The sequence below is a fragment of the Corvus hawaiiensis genome, chromosome 16, assembly GCF_020740725.1.
Source record: "Corvus hawaiiensis isolate bCorHaw1 chromosome 16, bCorHaw1.pri.cur, whole genome shotgun sequence".
Classification (NCBI taxonomy): Eukaryota; Metazoa; Chordata; class Aves; order Passeriformes; family Corvidae; genus Corvus; species Corvus hawaiiensis.
The window spans coordinates 8,348,269-8,361,359 of record NC_063228.1 but is presented as its reverse complement, the minus strand read 5'-3'; the positions used below and the strand labels follow the sequence as shown (position 1 = coordinate 8,361,359).

Sequence of the window (13,091 nt, the reverse complement as noted above, 5' to 3'; positions counted from 1 at the left end):
TGCATCTTTCCCAAAGGATCAGCTGGCTGCGGACATGTACAGCTTCGTGTCCAAGGAAGGGGAATACGCCCGCTGCTTTGTTATGGTGAGTGTTGGCAGTGGGGCTCTGGTTCAGCACAGCTGGGCACAGACACTCAGTTCTCAGAGATGACATTTTGTGTGCTAAACCTTTAGTCTTGTCTTATGTGCTCATCAGAAGCTAATGCTCTTTTTGTTTTTAAAATGTGGCTTCTGTTCTCAGTTATTAGAAGCACAAGCAGATTACCATAGAAAAGCATTAGCAGTCATAGAAAAGGTCCTACCCGAAATTCAAGCCCATCAAGGTAAAGTAACCTGTGCTCTGGCTGATGCTTCTCCTTGCCTGTGCCACCTATGCACAATATTCTCCTCCTCTATCTTGATTCTCTTGCATGCAGACTGATTTAATGAGGCCATTTTGATCTGCTTAACAATTTTACACTCCCAAGCATAATTCCATCTTCGTGTTCTCTGGAGTTCTCCAGCCATGTTTAACACACTAATGAAATATTAAGGATCTCTGATATTCAGGAGGGTAAAGGAAGGATTTTTCTATTTGCTTACCTGTTTTCCTTGTGCCCTTTTGCTAAGTCATACCTGGCTCTTTAGGCCAGTGAAAGTGTTGTTGTGATTTGGTTCTTGAGTGATTACAGGTGATTATCAGGAAAACTCCATGTATTTTAAGGAGCTTGATTCTTACCCCCCCCCCCCCACCACCCCCCCCCATTTTGTGCAATCCTCTTTCCCAGTGTGCACTGCCTGCTGGAAAATTGAGAGTTTGGGTTCTTGTGCTGATTATCAGCAGCTAAAAAAGTGAACTGTAGAGCTTCATTTCTTCCCTAAGAAGAACTGGAACTGCTGCTGAGCTTCCACTGTCAGGGGACTTTCAGGTGTATCACTGATGACTTGGCATGAACATGCACTGTGTGTTTTGGAAACTACTCTCCAAAATGTTGGCTGTGCTGTCCCTGAATCTTTGGAGAAACAGGTGAACAGAGTCTGAGAGAAAGTACAATCTGAGCTCAGCAAGGCTCAGGTATCTTCAGTTGTGGCCACATGCAGGTTGTAAAAGATGAACCAATTCAATACATAAATAAATGAGAGCATTGTGGAAGATGGTGTGGAATATCTGTACTCTGTCAGTGTGGGAGAGGAGGGAATGCAGAGGTGATGCTGGTGCAGCACCAGGGCTTAGCAGGGCTGTGCAGAAGGTTCTTTGTGGATATGGCTTGAAATTTGTTACTGTTGTATGGAAAGTTTCTACAGAGCAGCTGAGGAACAAATGCTTCAGAACAGACTGGCCTCCCTAGAAGGTGGCTGGGAGCCATGGTAGTCCAGTGGCTAAATGTAGGGAATTTCTCACACTGTGTTTCTAGCTGTGGTGTAAATTAGAATCCCACAAAGCTTTGGGTTGGAAGGAACCCTAAAGCCCATCCAGTGCCCACCGTTGCCATGGGCAGGGACACCTTCCACTACCCCATTGCTCCAAGCCCTGTCCAGCCTGGCCTGGGACACTTCCAGGGATGAGAGCTGGGACTTTGAACAAGTACTGAGGTTTATTTTCCTAATGTTTGCTGTAACTTGCAAAAGTTGGGAAATATTACGTGCATTTCATGGCATGTTAATGAATGAGAGGAACTAAAACCTTACAAGGGATGTGATTGATGTGGTTTTTTAAAGAAAAGGAGTGAATTAAATCCTTTGCAGAAACACTTTGCCTTCAGAGCACTCTTTGAAGTCCTCTGAAGTTTTTGTCTTTCTTGGCCTCTTTTCCACATAAAAGAAGTAACACATCTGTACTAACAATAACCTTTTACATCTGCATTTTTTCAGTTAAAACAGCAGAAATGGGTCAGAACATAAATTGTAGGAAAGAAGAAATTCACATTCAATTTGGAGAAATTTGTGCCAATTGGAGTTAAACAAGAACTAAAGAAATAAATCGAAAATTTGAAAATTACAGTGTTGGCCTGTAACCGTGGTAGTTCTGATGTGATACACTGGGGCTGTTAACATTCACTGTAATTTGCTAATTTAAGGAATCAAATTTAAGGAATAAACTTTTTATTAACAGCTCAGTTTTTATTCACCCTAAATACAGTTAAAACAAAAATCAGCCCAGGTCATGCAATCTGTACAAAATTTTCCTCACAGATTCTTGCAGACTGGAGCCAAATCAGTGTTATGAGAATGTGCAGCCTTGTGCTGGCACTTGTGCTGAGGTTTGTTATTTGTAATTCCAGTTATATACAGAATTTGTATGTGATACTTCATCCAGAAAGATGCAGAAGTATTCTTTTCTTGACCACCAGCAGCCTCATTTTCTCTTTCCTCATGATCCAAGGGACTTTACCAATCAAGGGCTGTAAAACTCCTGCTGTAGTCTGAACATTTCTGTGCTGTACTAGAGGCTTTCTTCTCTTCTTGCCTGGGCTGTAGTTCAAGGATTTGGTAGATATTCTGCTCAGTGTTTTGATACTCTCCAACTTAGACAAATGGACTGAAAAACCAGCTTTTGGAACTCCCCTGGAAGAGCATCTCAAGCGCAGTGGGCGGGAAATCGCCGTTCCTATCGAAGCCTGTGTCATGATGCTCCTGGAAACAGGGATGAGAGAGGAGGTGGGTAGTTCCAGATCACAGGCCAGGAAGTGGGAGAAAAAGGGCCCAGTCAAGCTCATGAAGTGGTGTCTGTTTGTTACCATGTTGCTTCAGTAACTCACTCATTAATGTAGTTGGTAAATGTTTTGCAACAGAATAACCTCAGCACTGTGTGAAGTGTCTTGGAGATGGGTGCACATACAATGAAATTAGGGATGGGTCAAGGGTGGGGGGGGAGCTAAACTGTGGTCAGATGTGACACGATACACGACGGGCCAGCTGGGTCATAACACTGTCAGGGGAAGGCACCAAAGCTGAAATGTTCTGAAAGAGGCTGTTGTAAAACTGGTGCTCTTCCATGCTTGTGCCAAAGTGTGGTTACCAATCAATAAATTTTATTTCTGTGATGCAGGGCTTGTTCAGAATTGCTGCTGGAGCCTCCAAGTTAAAAAAGCTGAAAGCTGCCCTGGACTGTTCCACTTCCCAGCTTGATGAGTTTTACTCAGATCCCCACGCTGTTGCAGGTACTGGGAGTGTTCCGAATCCAAACCAGGTGTAAATTGATACAACACAGCTTCATGCTCCATGATCTCCACAGTTAAACTGGGAGAAGTTGAAAGTTCACTGCACAGTTTGACACAGATAAGTGTACGGTGCCCGTGGTGACCACACCTGATGCATTTGTGACAATGGTGTGTAAAATTCAGGTGACCATAATGACTTAACTGTCACATCTCCTCTCATGACAAGAGTGTTAATATGGTCAAGGCAGATTAGACCCATGTGTAGACCTTTAATGCATCTTCAAAAGTTCTTTGTTCTGAAGAGATGATTGAGTTTTATAGCCCATGTTTCTGTCAAATTGCACTAATTACTGACAGATGCTTTGTGTTAAGATCTGAGCAGTTACACTTTGCAAATGTCAGATCTTGCCAGTGTTTCCCTGGTACTTGGGACTTACTGCACAGATACAACTGCAAATCTGAGGGCAGATTTTCCCTGAAGCCTGAAAGCAGTGGCTGAGGAGCCAACCTGTCCCTGTCTGCATTGCAGGTGCCTTGAAATCCTATTTGCGGGAGCTGCCAGAGCCTCTCATGACCTACAGCCTGTATGAGGAGTGGACACAAGCTGCAAAGTAAGCATGCTAAAAATAGCTGTACAGGAAATCATGCTGCATATTTCTATTAATTTTGATTCTTCATAGATGAATTCAAAAGAAACAACCAAGCTCACACAGTTACTTATTTTTCCACTAACAGGTATGTCATGCAACAAATTATTTTAAATAATAAATAGCTTAGTACAAATTGCACAAAATGTGGTGAAATATCTGTTTTGTTTAACCATAAGGGCTGATTCAGGTTGCTGGCTGCACAGTATTGATGCTCAAGCAGTTTTGTTGCAGGTAGAGGTAATTCAGGGATCTGAGTAGCAGGTTACTGAGTTCCTGAGCACAGAACAATGCATTTATTTGGCATAAATGGAAGTTTATGCCATCATCTCTTTGTCACTGCAGACACAACAAATTTCTGACCTGAAAGTAAGATGTCATGGCATTTTTTTCTCGTTTCAGTATTCAGGACCAGGATAAGAAGCTCCAAGAGTTATGGAGGATTTGTAACAGATTACCTGAGCATTACCGTGTTAACTTCAGGTAGGCATAAACATCTCTTAGCTCAGCTGCTTTGCACCTCAAAGCCAATTAACTTAAACTCTAATCCAGGTGTGCTTTTCTTGGCCAAATTCAGTGAGATTTATAAAAATACTTCTTATTTCCTGCAGCAGTGGGTATGCATAGGTGGTGTTCTCAGCTTAATTCACTATTGACTGTCTGAAAATAGTGATGCACAGAACCCTTCTACTTATGGCTCACACTCTGCTCTTTGCTGTAGTTTCCAGTCTTAGAAATCACCTGAATCTATCTTAAACATCTCATTTTTCCTTTTGGTTTTGCATTTTGGAAATGAACCGGAACAAAACCAGCTCTGGTGATTCCTAGAAGCATGGAATTTCCGTTACAGGACGTGAAACTAGCTGAATCTATGTGTTTTTCTGTGGAAATATAATATTTCTGTGGTTCTATTTTGCTAGGATAGGAGGTGCTTTCTTTGCTACTCAGTTCAACTTTTATGATTCAGGAGCAGAAGCCTTGGGCAGCTGCCAAGCAAGAAGGCTGCTCATCTCATTTCTGTGTTGTTGGGAGCTCTCTTTACAAGTTCTTGAATTTTTATTTACTTGCTTTCAATAAGAAATGCTCTTAGTTCCTGCTGTTTAATTATTACTTTCCTTTTTGTAGGTATTTAATCAAATTTTTAGCCAAGCTTGCCCAGAACAGCGACGTTAACAAAATGACACCGAGCAACATCGCCATAGTCTTGGGCCCCAACTTGTTGTGGGCAAAGAATGAAGGGTGAGTTCTTTAAAGAAAGCTACAAAGCAGAACTGGATGAAGCTGTAGAATTGATTGGTTTGAATCCTTTAGTCTATTCACAGCAACAGACTGCCTAAAAAATATTTCAAATATTCTTTCAGCCCGTGCCTCCAGGTCCTTTGAGGCAGGAAGATTTTTAGGGATGTTTCCAGAAGCTGTGAATGTTACTGAATAGTCTGGAGTATTCAGCACAGTTGCTCTTTCTCTGGTACTGAGGAGTTAATCCATCATGCTTAGCCTAAATTGCTATTCATGTAATCTGAATTGATTTTAATTTTCTTACTTTGATAGAACTCTGAATAAAGTGTTCTTCAAATCTCTCCTGCAGATCCCTTGCTGAAATGGCAGCAGCCACTTCAGTGCATGTGGTAGCAGTTATTGAGCCCATTATTCAGCACGCAGACTGGTTCTTCCCTGGAGGTGAGTTCCTGCCATAGCTCAGGAGTTTTACATTACCCTCCAGGTCAACCCCCAGTGGCTTGTGCAGTGAGGCACCACTTGGGATATGTGTGTCTTAGGAGGCATTCTGTCTGTCCCTCTTCCAGATGAAGATTTCAATGTGTCTGGGGCATTTGTGGCAGTTCCTACTGTTAATTCCAATCACTTGTCACACACTGGGAATGACTATGAATGTGGGACCCTGGAGAGGAAGAGGCCTTTGAGCATGACTGTGATGGAAGGGGATTTGCTGAAGAAGGAAAGGTAGGTGTGATTCTCAGGTTAGGGGTCCATTATTAGCCCTCTTCCAATGAGGCTTCAGACACTTTCATTGGTGACAGGAGAGGAATTTCATGGAAATACTGTAGATAACAATAGTGATTTATTTCCTGTTGTTGCAGCCTGAGGATGGCTCAAAGGTAATGTACTTCCTTCCGTTACACTCTGTGCATGTTAAATCCCAAGCAGATATTGCTCTTCCCAGTTTCCATTTTCCTGGTACAGATTGGGGGTGGTCTAAGATTCACTGGAACAGAAGTGTCTGCAGTAGCTTCTCTGAGTCTCTAACTTTCTGGTATTCCATGGCTTCTCTTTCAAAGCCCATAAGCTGAGGTGGTGTTACCTGGTGCCTTCATGATAAGACTTCTGAGTTGATGATGGTACAGTATTGCCAAAGCAAGCAGTAGAATGCTAAAAACTCCCAGTAAAACGTGCTGTTTCCCATATAACATGTAGTGTAATGTTCATTCTTATCACTCATCATGAGTATTTAAGTGATGTGCTTGTTTTAGCTGTTGATGCAAATGTTGAGTTGTTACCTGTTAGCTATGACCAGCCACATGCAAATTTGTCAGCACTCACAGAGGAGGAAGAAAATCAATTCAAGATTCAATGTTGAACACAAGAATAAAATTAAATTCTAGAATAAATGTGCTGTATACATTCTAAAATCTGTTAGAGTTTGGGTCAGTTTCTCCACTGTTCTCTTTGAAACACAAACAGAATTATTTGGGTTGGAAAGGACTATAAGGACCTCTCATTCCAACCACCAAATCACAGCCTGTATCCAGTAGCTTTTTTTTGAATCTCTACTGCAACTTAGTGTGTGATAGAAACAAAATTCGTGTGGCAGAATACATGTAGTGAGGAGCTACTCTGCTGTGTAAGGAAATGTCTGTAATTACATGTGAGATTCTGAGTGCTCTGACCTCATTGTCATCAATGTTTGTCTCCAGATGTAATTGAGTAGTTTGTTCACTGACGTTTAGCTTATCCCTCTGTGGGGATAAGCCAAATCCTGTTGCATGTCTTAACATTCCTGGTGTTCTGCAGCCAGTGGAAGCTTTAACATCGTGGTGTTGTGCAGCCAGTGGAGCTTTCCTTGTTGCTGCTTTGCATGTCGGGGTTTGTCTGGGGGTGGGACACCCCGAGTCCTGCTGCTGCAGCACCTGGGGGTGGCTGCCTGCTGTGTTCACTCTCTCTTCTCTCTGTAGCTTTGGTGTGAAGGTTCTGGACTTCCCCGCGACCCCGCGGCGATGTGGCACTGTAAACAGAAAGCTCACATCGCCGGCCTTCCAGCCCCCGCTGCCGCCCTGCGAGCCCGGCGCGGCCGCGGTGGCAGCCGAGCAGCACTGCCAGCCTGCCGGGGCTGAGCCTGGCCCTGGGGCTGGCCCTGCTCCCTCTGCTGCCTCAGCAGAACAGCCCCAAGCTCCAGGCACTGAGGATGCCAGGTAAGAGGCACGGCTTGTGCTGGCAGCGGCTTGGCAGCAGCTCCAGCAGCAAACTGTTGTCACCTGGGGCTGGCACCTCTTCCCCATGGGATGTGCCTGGCAGGTGTGGGCAGCAGCACCGTGCAGGAGCTCTCCTGCTATGTCTGTGGGTCCAGAACTGGGCTTCTGAAATTGCACACACGGTTCTGGATATTCCAGAATTGGTCTTATAAAATAATATCCATGGTTCTGGATGTTCCAGAATTCATCTTCTAATATAACTTACATAGTTCTGTCTGTTCTGGAGTTCATCTTCTGAGATAATGGAATTCTTGGGGGAAAAAATGATGATGAAAAATACAAATATAGACTCTATTTCTACTGCCCACATTGACCTTCCCAGGCTATGCTCTAGAGATGTGCACACAGGTGATACCAGTTTGCTGCTGAAAGAGCAAAACCTACAGTGGCAATACCAGAAACCTGTTGGTCTTGTTTGGTGTTTCTTGTACATGTTATCTGGATGTCTTGTTTTGTTTATTTGTCTGTAGCAAGTGTTACTGATGAGCAGATTTGCTTACTAGAAAACTTGCAGTCAGTTTATCGTATTTCAGGATTAGTTTCTTTAGGGCAAGTATGTACACAGGCTCTTTGCTATTTAATTACTCTTGAAGCTCTGCAGTTGTGTCCCTGGACTCCAAGGCTAATTGCAGCAGCCTGACTTCCTCCTGTGAGGTGCAAGCAGCACTTTGCTCTCAGCTCTTCAGTGGTCTGAGAGCTGTGGCAAGCCACGTGTAAGGCCTGTAGTGCTTCCAAATGTCAACCTTGGCGTCTCAGGGTGAAACCCCACCATGGGGTGTGATGCAGCACTGACTCTTGTGCACAAAGCTCATTCTCAGGTGACATATTTACAAAACCAGCTCATTTGGAAATCCCCTGCAGACCAGTATTTCCTCCACAGATGGCCTTTGTGGCAGAGGCAGCTGAAACGAAACCTTCGGGGTTGTGTCTGAAAGTTGCACCTAAAATCTGCACAGCCTCTGTGCAAGTACTCGCAATTTATTAACACCATCTGGAGAAATGGGGGCTGCAAAGTGCCGGAAGAAGTGAGTGTAAGTCAGTCCTTTTGAGGGCTAAATTGCTGCAGGTGACTCTAAATACAGAGAAGTGAGTGAAGGCTGCAGGTGCACAGCCAGAGGAGCTGGCTCATCCTCCATCATCAACCCAGCACTGCCACAGTGTTCACCACTGAACCATGTCCTCAAGTGCCACATCCACGTTTTTTGAATACTTGAGGGACTGTGACTCCACCACTTCCCTGGGTACCTGTGCCAGGGCTTGACAATGCTTTCAGTGAAAATTGTTTCCTAATATCTGATCCACAGCACAGTTTGTAATGGAACAGATGCAGCTGAGCCAGGCAAGGCACGTTACAATCGTCTCTAATGTGGGCTTTTTAATTTCCAGTACCTCGAAATCCAAGGACAGCACATCTTCAGCCACTCCTCCACCGGTGAGGAACGGTGGCCAGGCGGGCCCTGCCCCTGGCCAGGCAGCACCCAGCACCTCCCAGCTCTCTGTCACCCAGCCCCAGAACGCTGCTGGTCCCAGTCCCCACGCCCTGAGGAGAGGTGTGTGTTTATTTGCTTTTCAAGCCACTGCGTTCCAACTCTTGATGTGCTGCAAAAATGCTACTAAAATAACTTTATCAGCATCTCTGCCCTTACACAGACAGCAGTTTAATCTGTTGGCTTGTCCCCAAGGCCTGGCTGTAAAGCAGCTGTGACTTTTGGACTCTCTGAATGGTGATAGTGTCACCAGTGCTGTTTAACAAACTCTCTCAAAAGCTATTGATTAGTAAATGCTTGTACTTGGTAATGCACCATTCTATTTTGATAACATACCTGAGGATTTTTTGTCCAGCTAATTGCTTTCTTTGGGAGCTTGGTTTGGAATCAGAGAATTCCAAAATGTTTTGGGTTGGAAGGGACCTTAAAACTCATCTTGTTCCGCCCCCTGCCATGGGCAGGGATACCTTCCACTATCCCAGCCTGGCCTTGGACACTGCCAGGGGTGGGGCAGACACAGCTTCTCTGGGCACCCTGTGCCCACCCTCACAGGAAAGAATTCCTTCCCACTATCCCATCTAACCCCACTCTCTGTCAGTGGGAAGCCATTGTCCTGTGTCCTATTGCTGCATGCCCCTGTAAAAAGCCCCCCCAGTCCCTGATGCTGGAATCTCCCCCCTTCTCTCCACAGCTATGAAGAAGCCAGCGCCAGCCCCACCAAAACCAGCCAACCCCCCACCGGGGCAGCCAGGAAGCCAAAGCTCTTCCCCAGCTGCTCAGCCACCTTCTGTCTCTCCAAAACCACCTGCCAGAAGCTCTTCTCCTCCTGCTCAACATGCAAACCAAGGAGCAGCCCAGACCTCCTCTTCCCAGGTTTCTGCACCTCGGAGATATTCCAGCAGCCTCTCCCCAATCCAAGCTCCCAGCCACCCACCTCCGCAGCCCCCAACACAGGCAACTCCTCCCCTGCAGCCCAAAGCAAGCAGCCAAGCATCTCCCAGTGAGCACGGACCAGAGCAGCCCTGCTCCTCGCTCCCGCAGACTCCGACTCCGCCCGACACGCCCCCGCTGGGGAAGCACCCCCATGCTGCCCCCCCTGAGCCCTGCCAGGCTCCCTGTTTACCTCAGAGTGGCACCTTGCCCCGGCCACGGCCCGTGCCCAAGCCCAGGAACAGACCCAGTGTCCCCCCTCCGCCTCACCCTCCCTCTCAGCTGCCTGGAGATGGGGTGGCTGCAAATCCCACGCAAACAGCGTCCAAAATAGTCACAGGTGAGTGCATCCTTCCCTATCCGCTGTCTCCTCGGGGACTGGCAATGAAGAAAGTAGTGCCTGTAGCTGGGAGTTAATGTGGGGGGAAACTGAAAAGCACAAATCACAGTTAAAATACTCAATAGCTCATTTCCAGTTAAATGTCCACCCAGCTGCTCTGCACACGAGGGTGTCATTCCTGAGGCAGAAGTGTTTGGGGGCAAGTGGAGATGAACTTTCGTTATTTTTCTTCATGTTTGGCAGCTGAACGCTGTGACAGCAGCTCACTGGGGCTGTCTCCAGTTCAGCATCTTGGCAGTCAATTCTGCTTGTACATCTGCTGCCAAAAAGCAAATATTTAGAGGAGGGAGAAGATGTAGCCAAAGGTAGTGGATTTCAGCACATATTGAGATAAGAAAAGGGCAAAAGTGGTCACTGACACGTGTTCTAATAGGCAAAACATGCAGAGAATGTTTTACCTTATGATAACAGAGGCTTCTGATGTGCTTTTAAGTTGGACATCCAGAAGCTGAAGAATCACCTGTATTAAACTGTATTTCTTAGGTCAATATTTATAGAGCTTCACATTTTAAATCCAATCTTTGTTTTAAGACAATCATGAAGTAAAGAAAAGCTTTTGTCTTCTCACAGAAACTTCATGAAGCTTGTAGTTATTGATTTGATAGGGATAATGTTAATAAAGACAGTTAATAAAGTTTATTTTTTTAAAATGTAATTGCTGAGGCCATTCAAAATGAGCAGATTTTGGAATGTTCTCCTGCTGAGTTGCTGCTTATTCTGGGAAATTCTGAAGGAAGAGATACTGAATGTGGGAGACTAATGCTTTTAAATCTACTTATGATTAATAATGGTTGAAACTTTCCCATGACACTGCAGCTTCTCTAGAATTAGACTAATGTGTTGGAATGCAGAGTATCAATTCTGTTGCCTAACAGCTCTACCCCAATGCCTTCACAGGTGGGGATGGTTACTGCGAATAAGGTTTGTACTCACAGAAACTGCAATTGCAGCTAAACTGCTCCTGTTTGTAGCTTGAGTTCGGACATGCGCTTGGAATTGTGCTCTGCCAACTCTGTGTTCTCATCCCTACGTAGGAAATGTGCTCTGCCAAGTCTGTATCTCATCCCTACATAGCATTCTGTCTGCAAGAGGGTTTAAGACCTCTGCTGCTCAATTATAATAGGCCTGTGAACTTTTAAGTTATTCCTGAAGTCCCTGTAAAGAATTAACACTTCACACCAGGCCCCCAGAATTAGTCCCTGGGTCAGGTGTGATGAGTGACCCATTTCCAAGAGACTTGTTCTGCTCAGTGCAGGCAAATATGATTTTTCCTACAATTTGGTGGTTTATGGTTATGTTTTAATGTAGCTCTCACTTTAGGTTTGCAGTTATTTTTAACCACTTGGAGTTTATTTGGCAAAATCTAGGCTGATGTGACTAAACTGGTGGCAGAACAGCCCCAGCAGCACCTGCACTGTGGTACCTTGGCTTCCCAGCCTCACTCATGGCTCTGTCTGCTCAGTCCCAGCTCATCCACACCTCCACTCACTTCCCACTGCTCAGGTGTGAGGCTTTGGGATGCTGCTGCTGCCTCCTGAGGGAACTACTGCACAGCAGGCTGGGGAAGTCAGGCCTGCCTGCCTGAGTTAGCTCAAGATTTGCCTGTTTGCAGCCAGGACACTGAAATTAGTATTGGATTGAGAAGTCAGGCTGGAAATAGTTTGAGTTTGGGGTTTTTGTTAATTGGAGAAAGAGGTTGCCCAGAGAAGCTGTGGCTGCCCCATCCCTGAAGTGTCCAGGCCAGGTTGGATGGGGCTTGGAGGAACCTGGGATAGTGGAAGGTGTCCCTGCCCATTATGGGATTCTGTGATTAAACCAGCAGTAAATGAGCTGCTTAAGCAACTAAAAAGTAGCTTTGCTTTTCAAAATAACTGACTTTTCCTGATTGTACTTTTGTCAGTATATTTAAAGTACAAGGATAATTTATTCCCAAGCTGAAGTCAGAATTGAGGCTGGGCTCTGAATCTTGATAGCACTTTACAATGAAGTTAGCAGCAACAGCTGTGCTAATGAGTCAAACTTCAAGGAAAGACTTGACCCTAATTTCTCAGTGTTTCATAGTTTGACAATATTTCTTTTCATTTTAGGGTTTTCCTGGTTCTGAGGAAATTGCTTAAATGATAGCAGACAGGGAGGGTTTGTTTTACCCCAGTGTAATAGAAGAAATCCTTGTCTTGTAATTAACTTCCAGCTGGGGCTGCTTCATAAGAATTGGGCAAGGCAAGCACCTGCCAGAGGGGAGTGCAAACCATAGCAAATTGGCCCAGGTGTGTGCTGTAAACACAGTATGGAAGCTGCCACGCAGGAAAACTGAGAAGGGAAAGCTGCTGAGCAAGGATTCTCTCCAAATCTGGTGAAGGGACCTAGAAAATCCAGCCTGTTTAGCTAAAATCCCCTTGGGGAGGGGTTGAAGTGACACTCAGGCTCACCTCCAGCAGTACACTCCATGCTGAAGCATCCACCTTTTCCAGATCAATCTGTTTTTAAAGGATTAATAATCTGAATTAACACCACCGCCTGTCACATAAGAGTATCTGCTCTAATATTCACAGCTGCACATACAAGCACTTACAGACTCACTAATTCACGATGTGCAATTGCTGTTTTTAATTTGAACCTTAACAAGTGGAGCAAGGGAACAAAATTAAGGTGCCAGCAAACCTTATAATAATCCCAGAACAGGAATTCTGAGCTGTACTCAGGATACTGTTGACTCCTTTGTCCATGTACTGGACTTTAGTAATGCCTCAACTTCTATTTATGGTGTTAAAGTAAGAAGCCCTAGAATATTCTAATCAAAGGTTTTATTAAATAATCCAGATGTTTGACCAGCATTCAGTAGGAACTGTATTGGCAAGTGCAATGGTAAGGAAAAGGCCCCTGATTGGCTGACACTGTTGCTAATTGCTAATGATGTGTGTGCTAACCACTAACCCACCCCAGTGCCCTGCTGTGTGTGTCCCTCAGGCATGGCCAGAGAGGGGCTGCTGCTGCTCCCA

The 13,091-nt window shown here is 45.1% G+C and overlaps 1 protein-coding gene across 13 annotated transcripts in view; it reads left to right on the top strand.

The window, feature by feature from the left end:
- Positions 1-13,091, top strand: part of ARHGAP17 (Rho GTPase activating protein 17) — a 41,409-nt gene that overhangs the window by 26,007 nt on the left and 2,311 nt on the right. For 4 of the 13 annotated variants that reach the window (XM_048320727.1, XM_048320737.1, XM_048320736.1 and 1 more), the window contains 13 exons: positions 17-85; positions 242-323; positions 2,510-2,637; positions 3,029-3,140; positions 3,670-3,751; positions 4,190-4,270; positions 4,913-5,026; positions 5,376-5,467; positions 5,593-5,749; positions 5,887-5,904; positions 6,979-7,215; positions 8,662-8,825; positions 9,454-10,032. In XM_048320727.1, coding sequence (XP_048176684.1) covers positions 17-85; positions 242-323; positions 2,510-2,637; positions 3,029-3,140; positions 3,670-3,751; positions 4,190-4,270; positions 4,913-5,026; positions 5,376-5,467; positions 5,593-5,749; positions 5,887-5,904; positions 6,979-7,215; positions 8,662-8,825; positions 9,454-10,032 — 1,915 coding nt within the window. Of the gene's footprint in view, positions 1-16; positions 86-241; positions 324-2,509; positions 2,638-3,028; positions 3,141-3,669; positions 3,752-4,189; positions 4,271-4,912; positions 5,027-5,375; positions 5,468-5,592; positions 5,750-5,886; positions 5,905-6,978; positions 7,216-8,661; positions 8,826-9,453; positions 10,033-10,989; positions 11,014-12,912; positions 12,958-13,091 lie in introns of all 13 variants that reach the window. The other 9 variants (XM_048320733.1, XM_048320732.1, XM_048320735.1 and 6 more) reach the window with 6 other exon arrangements.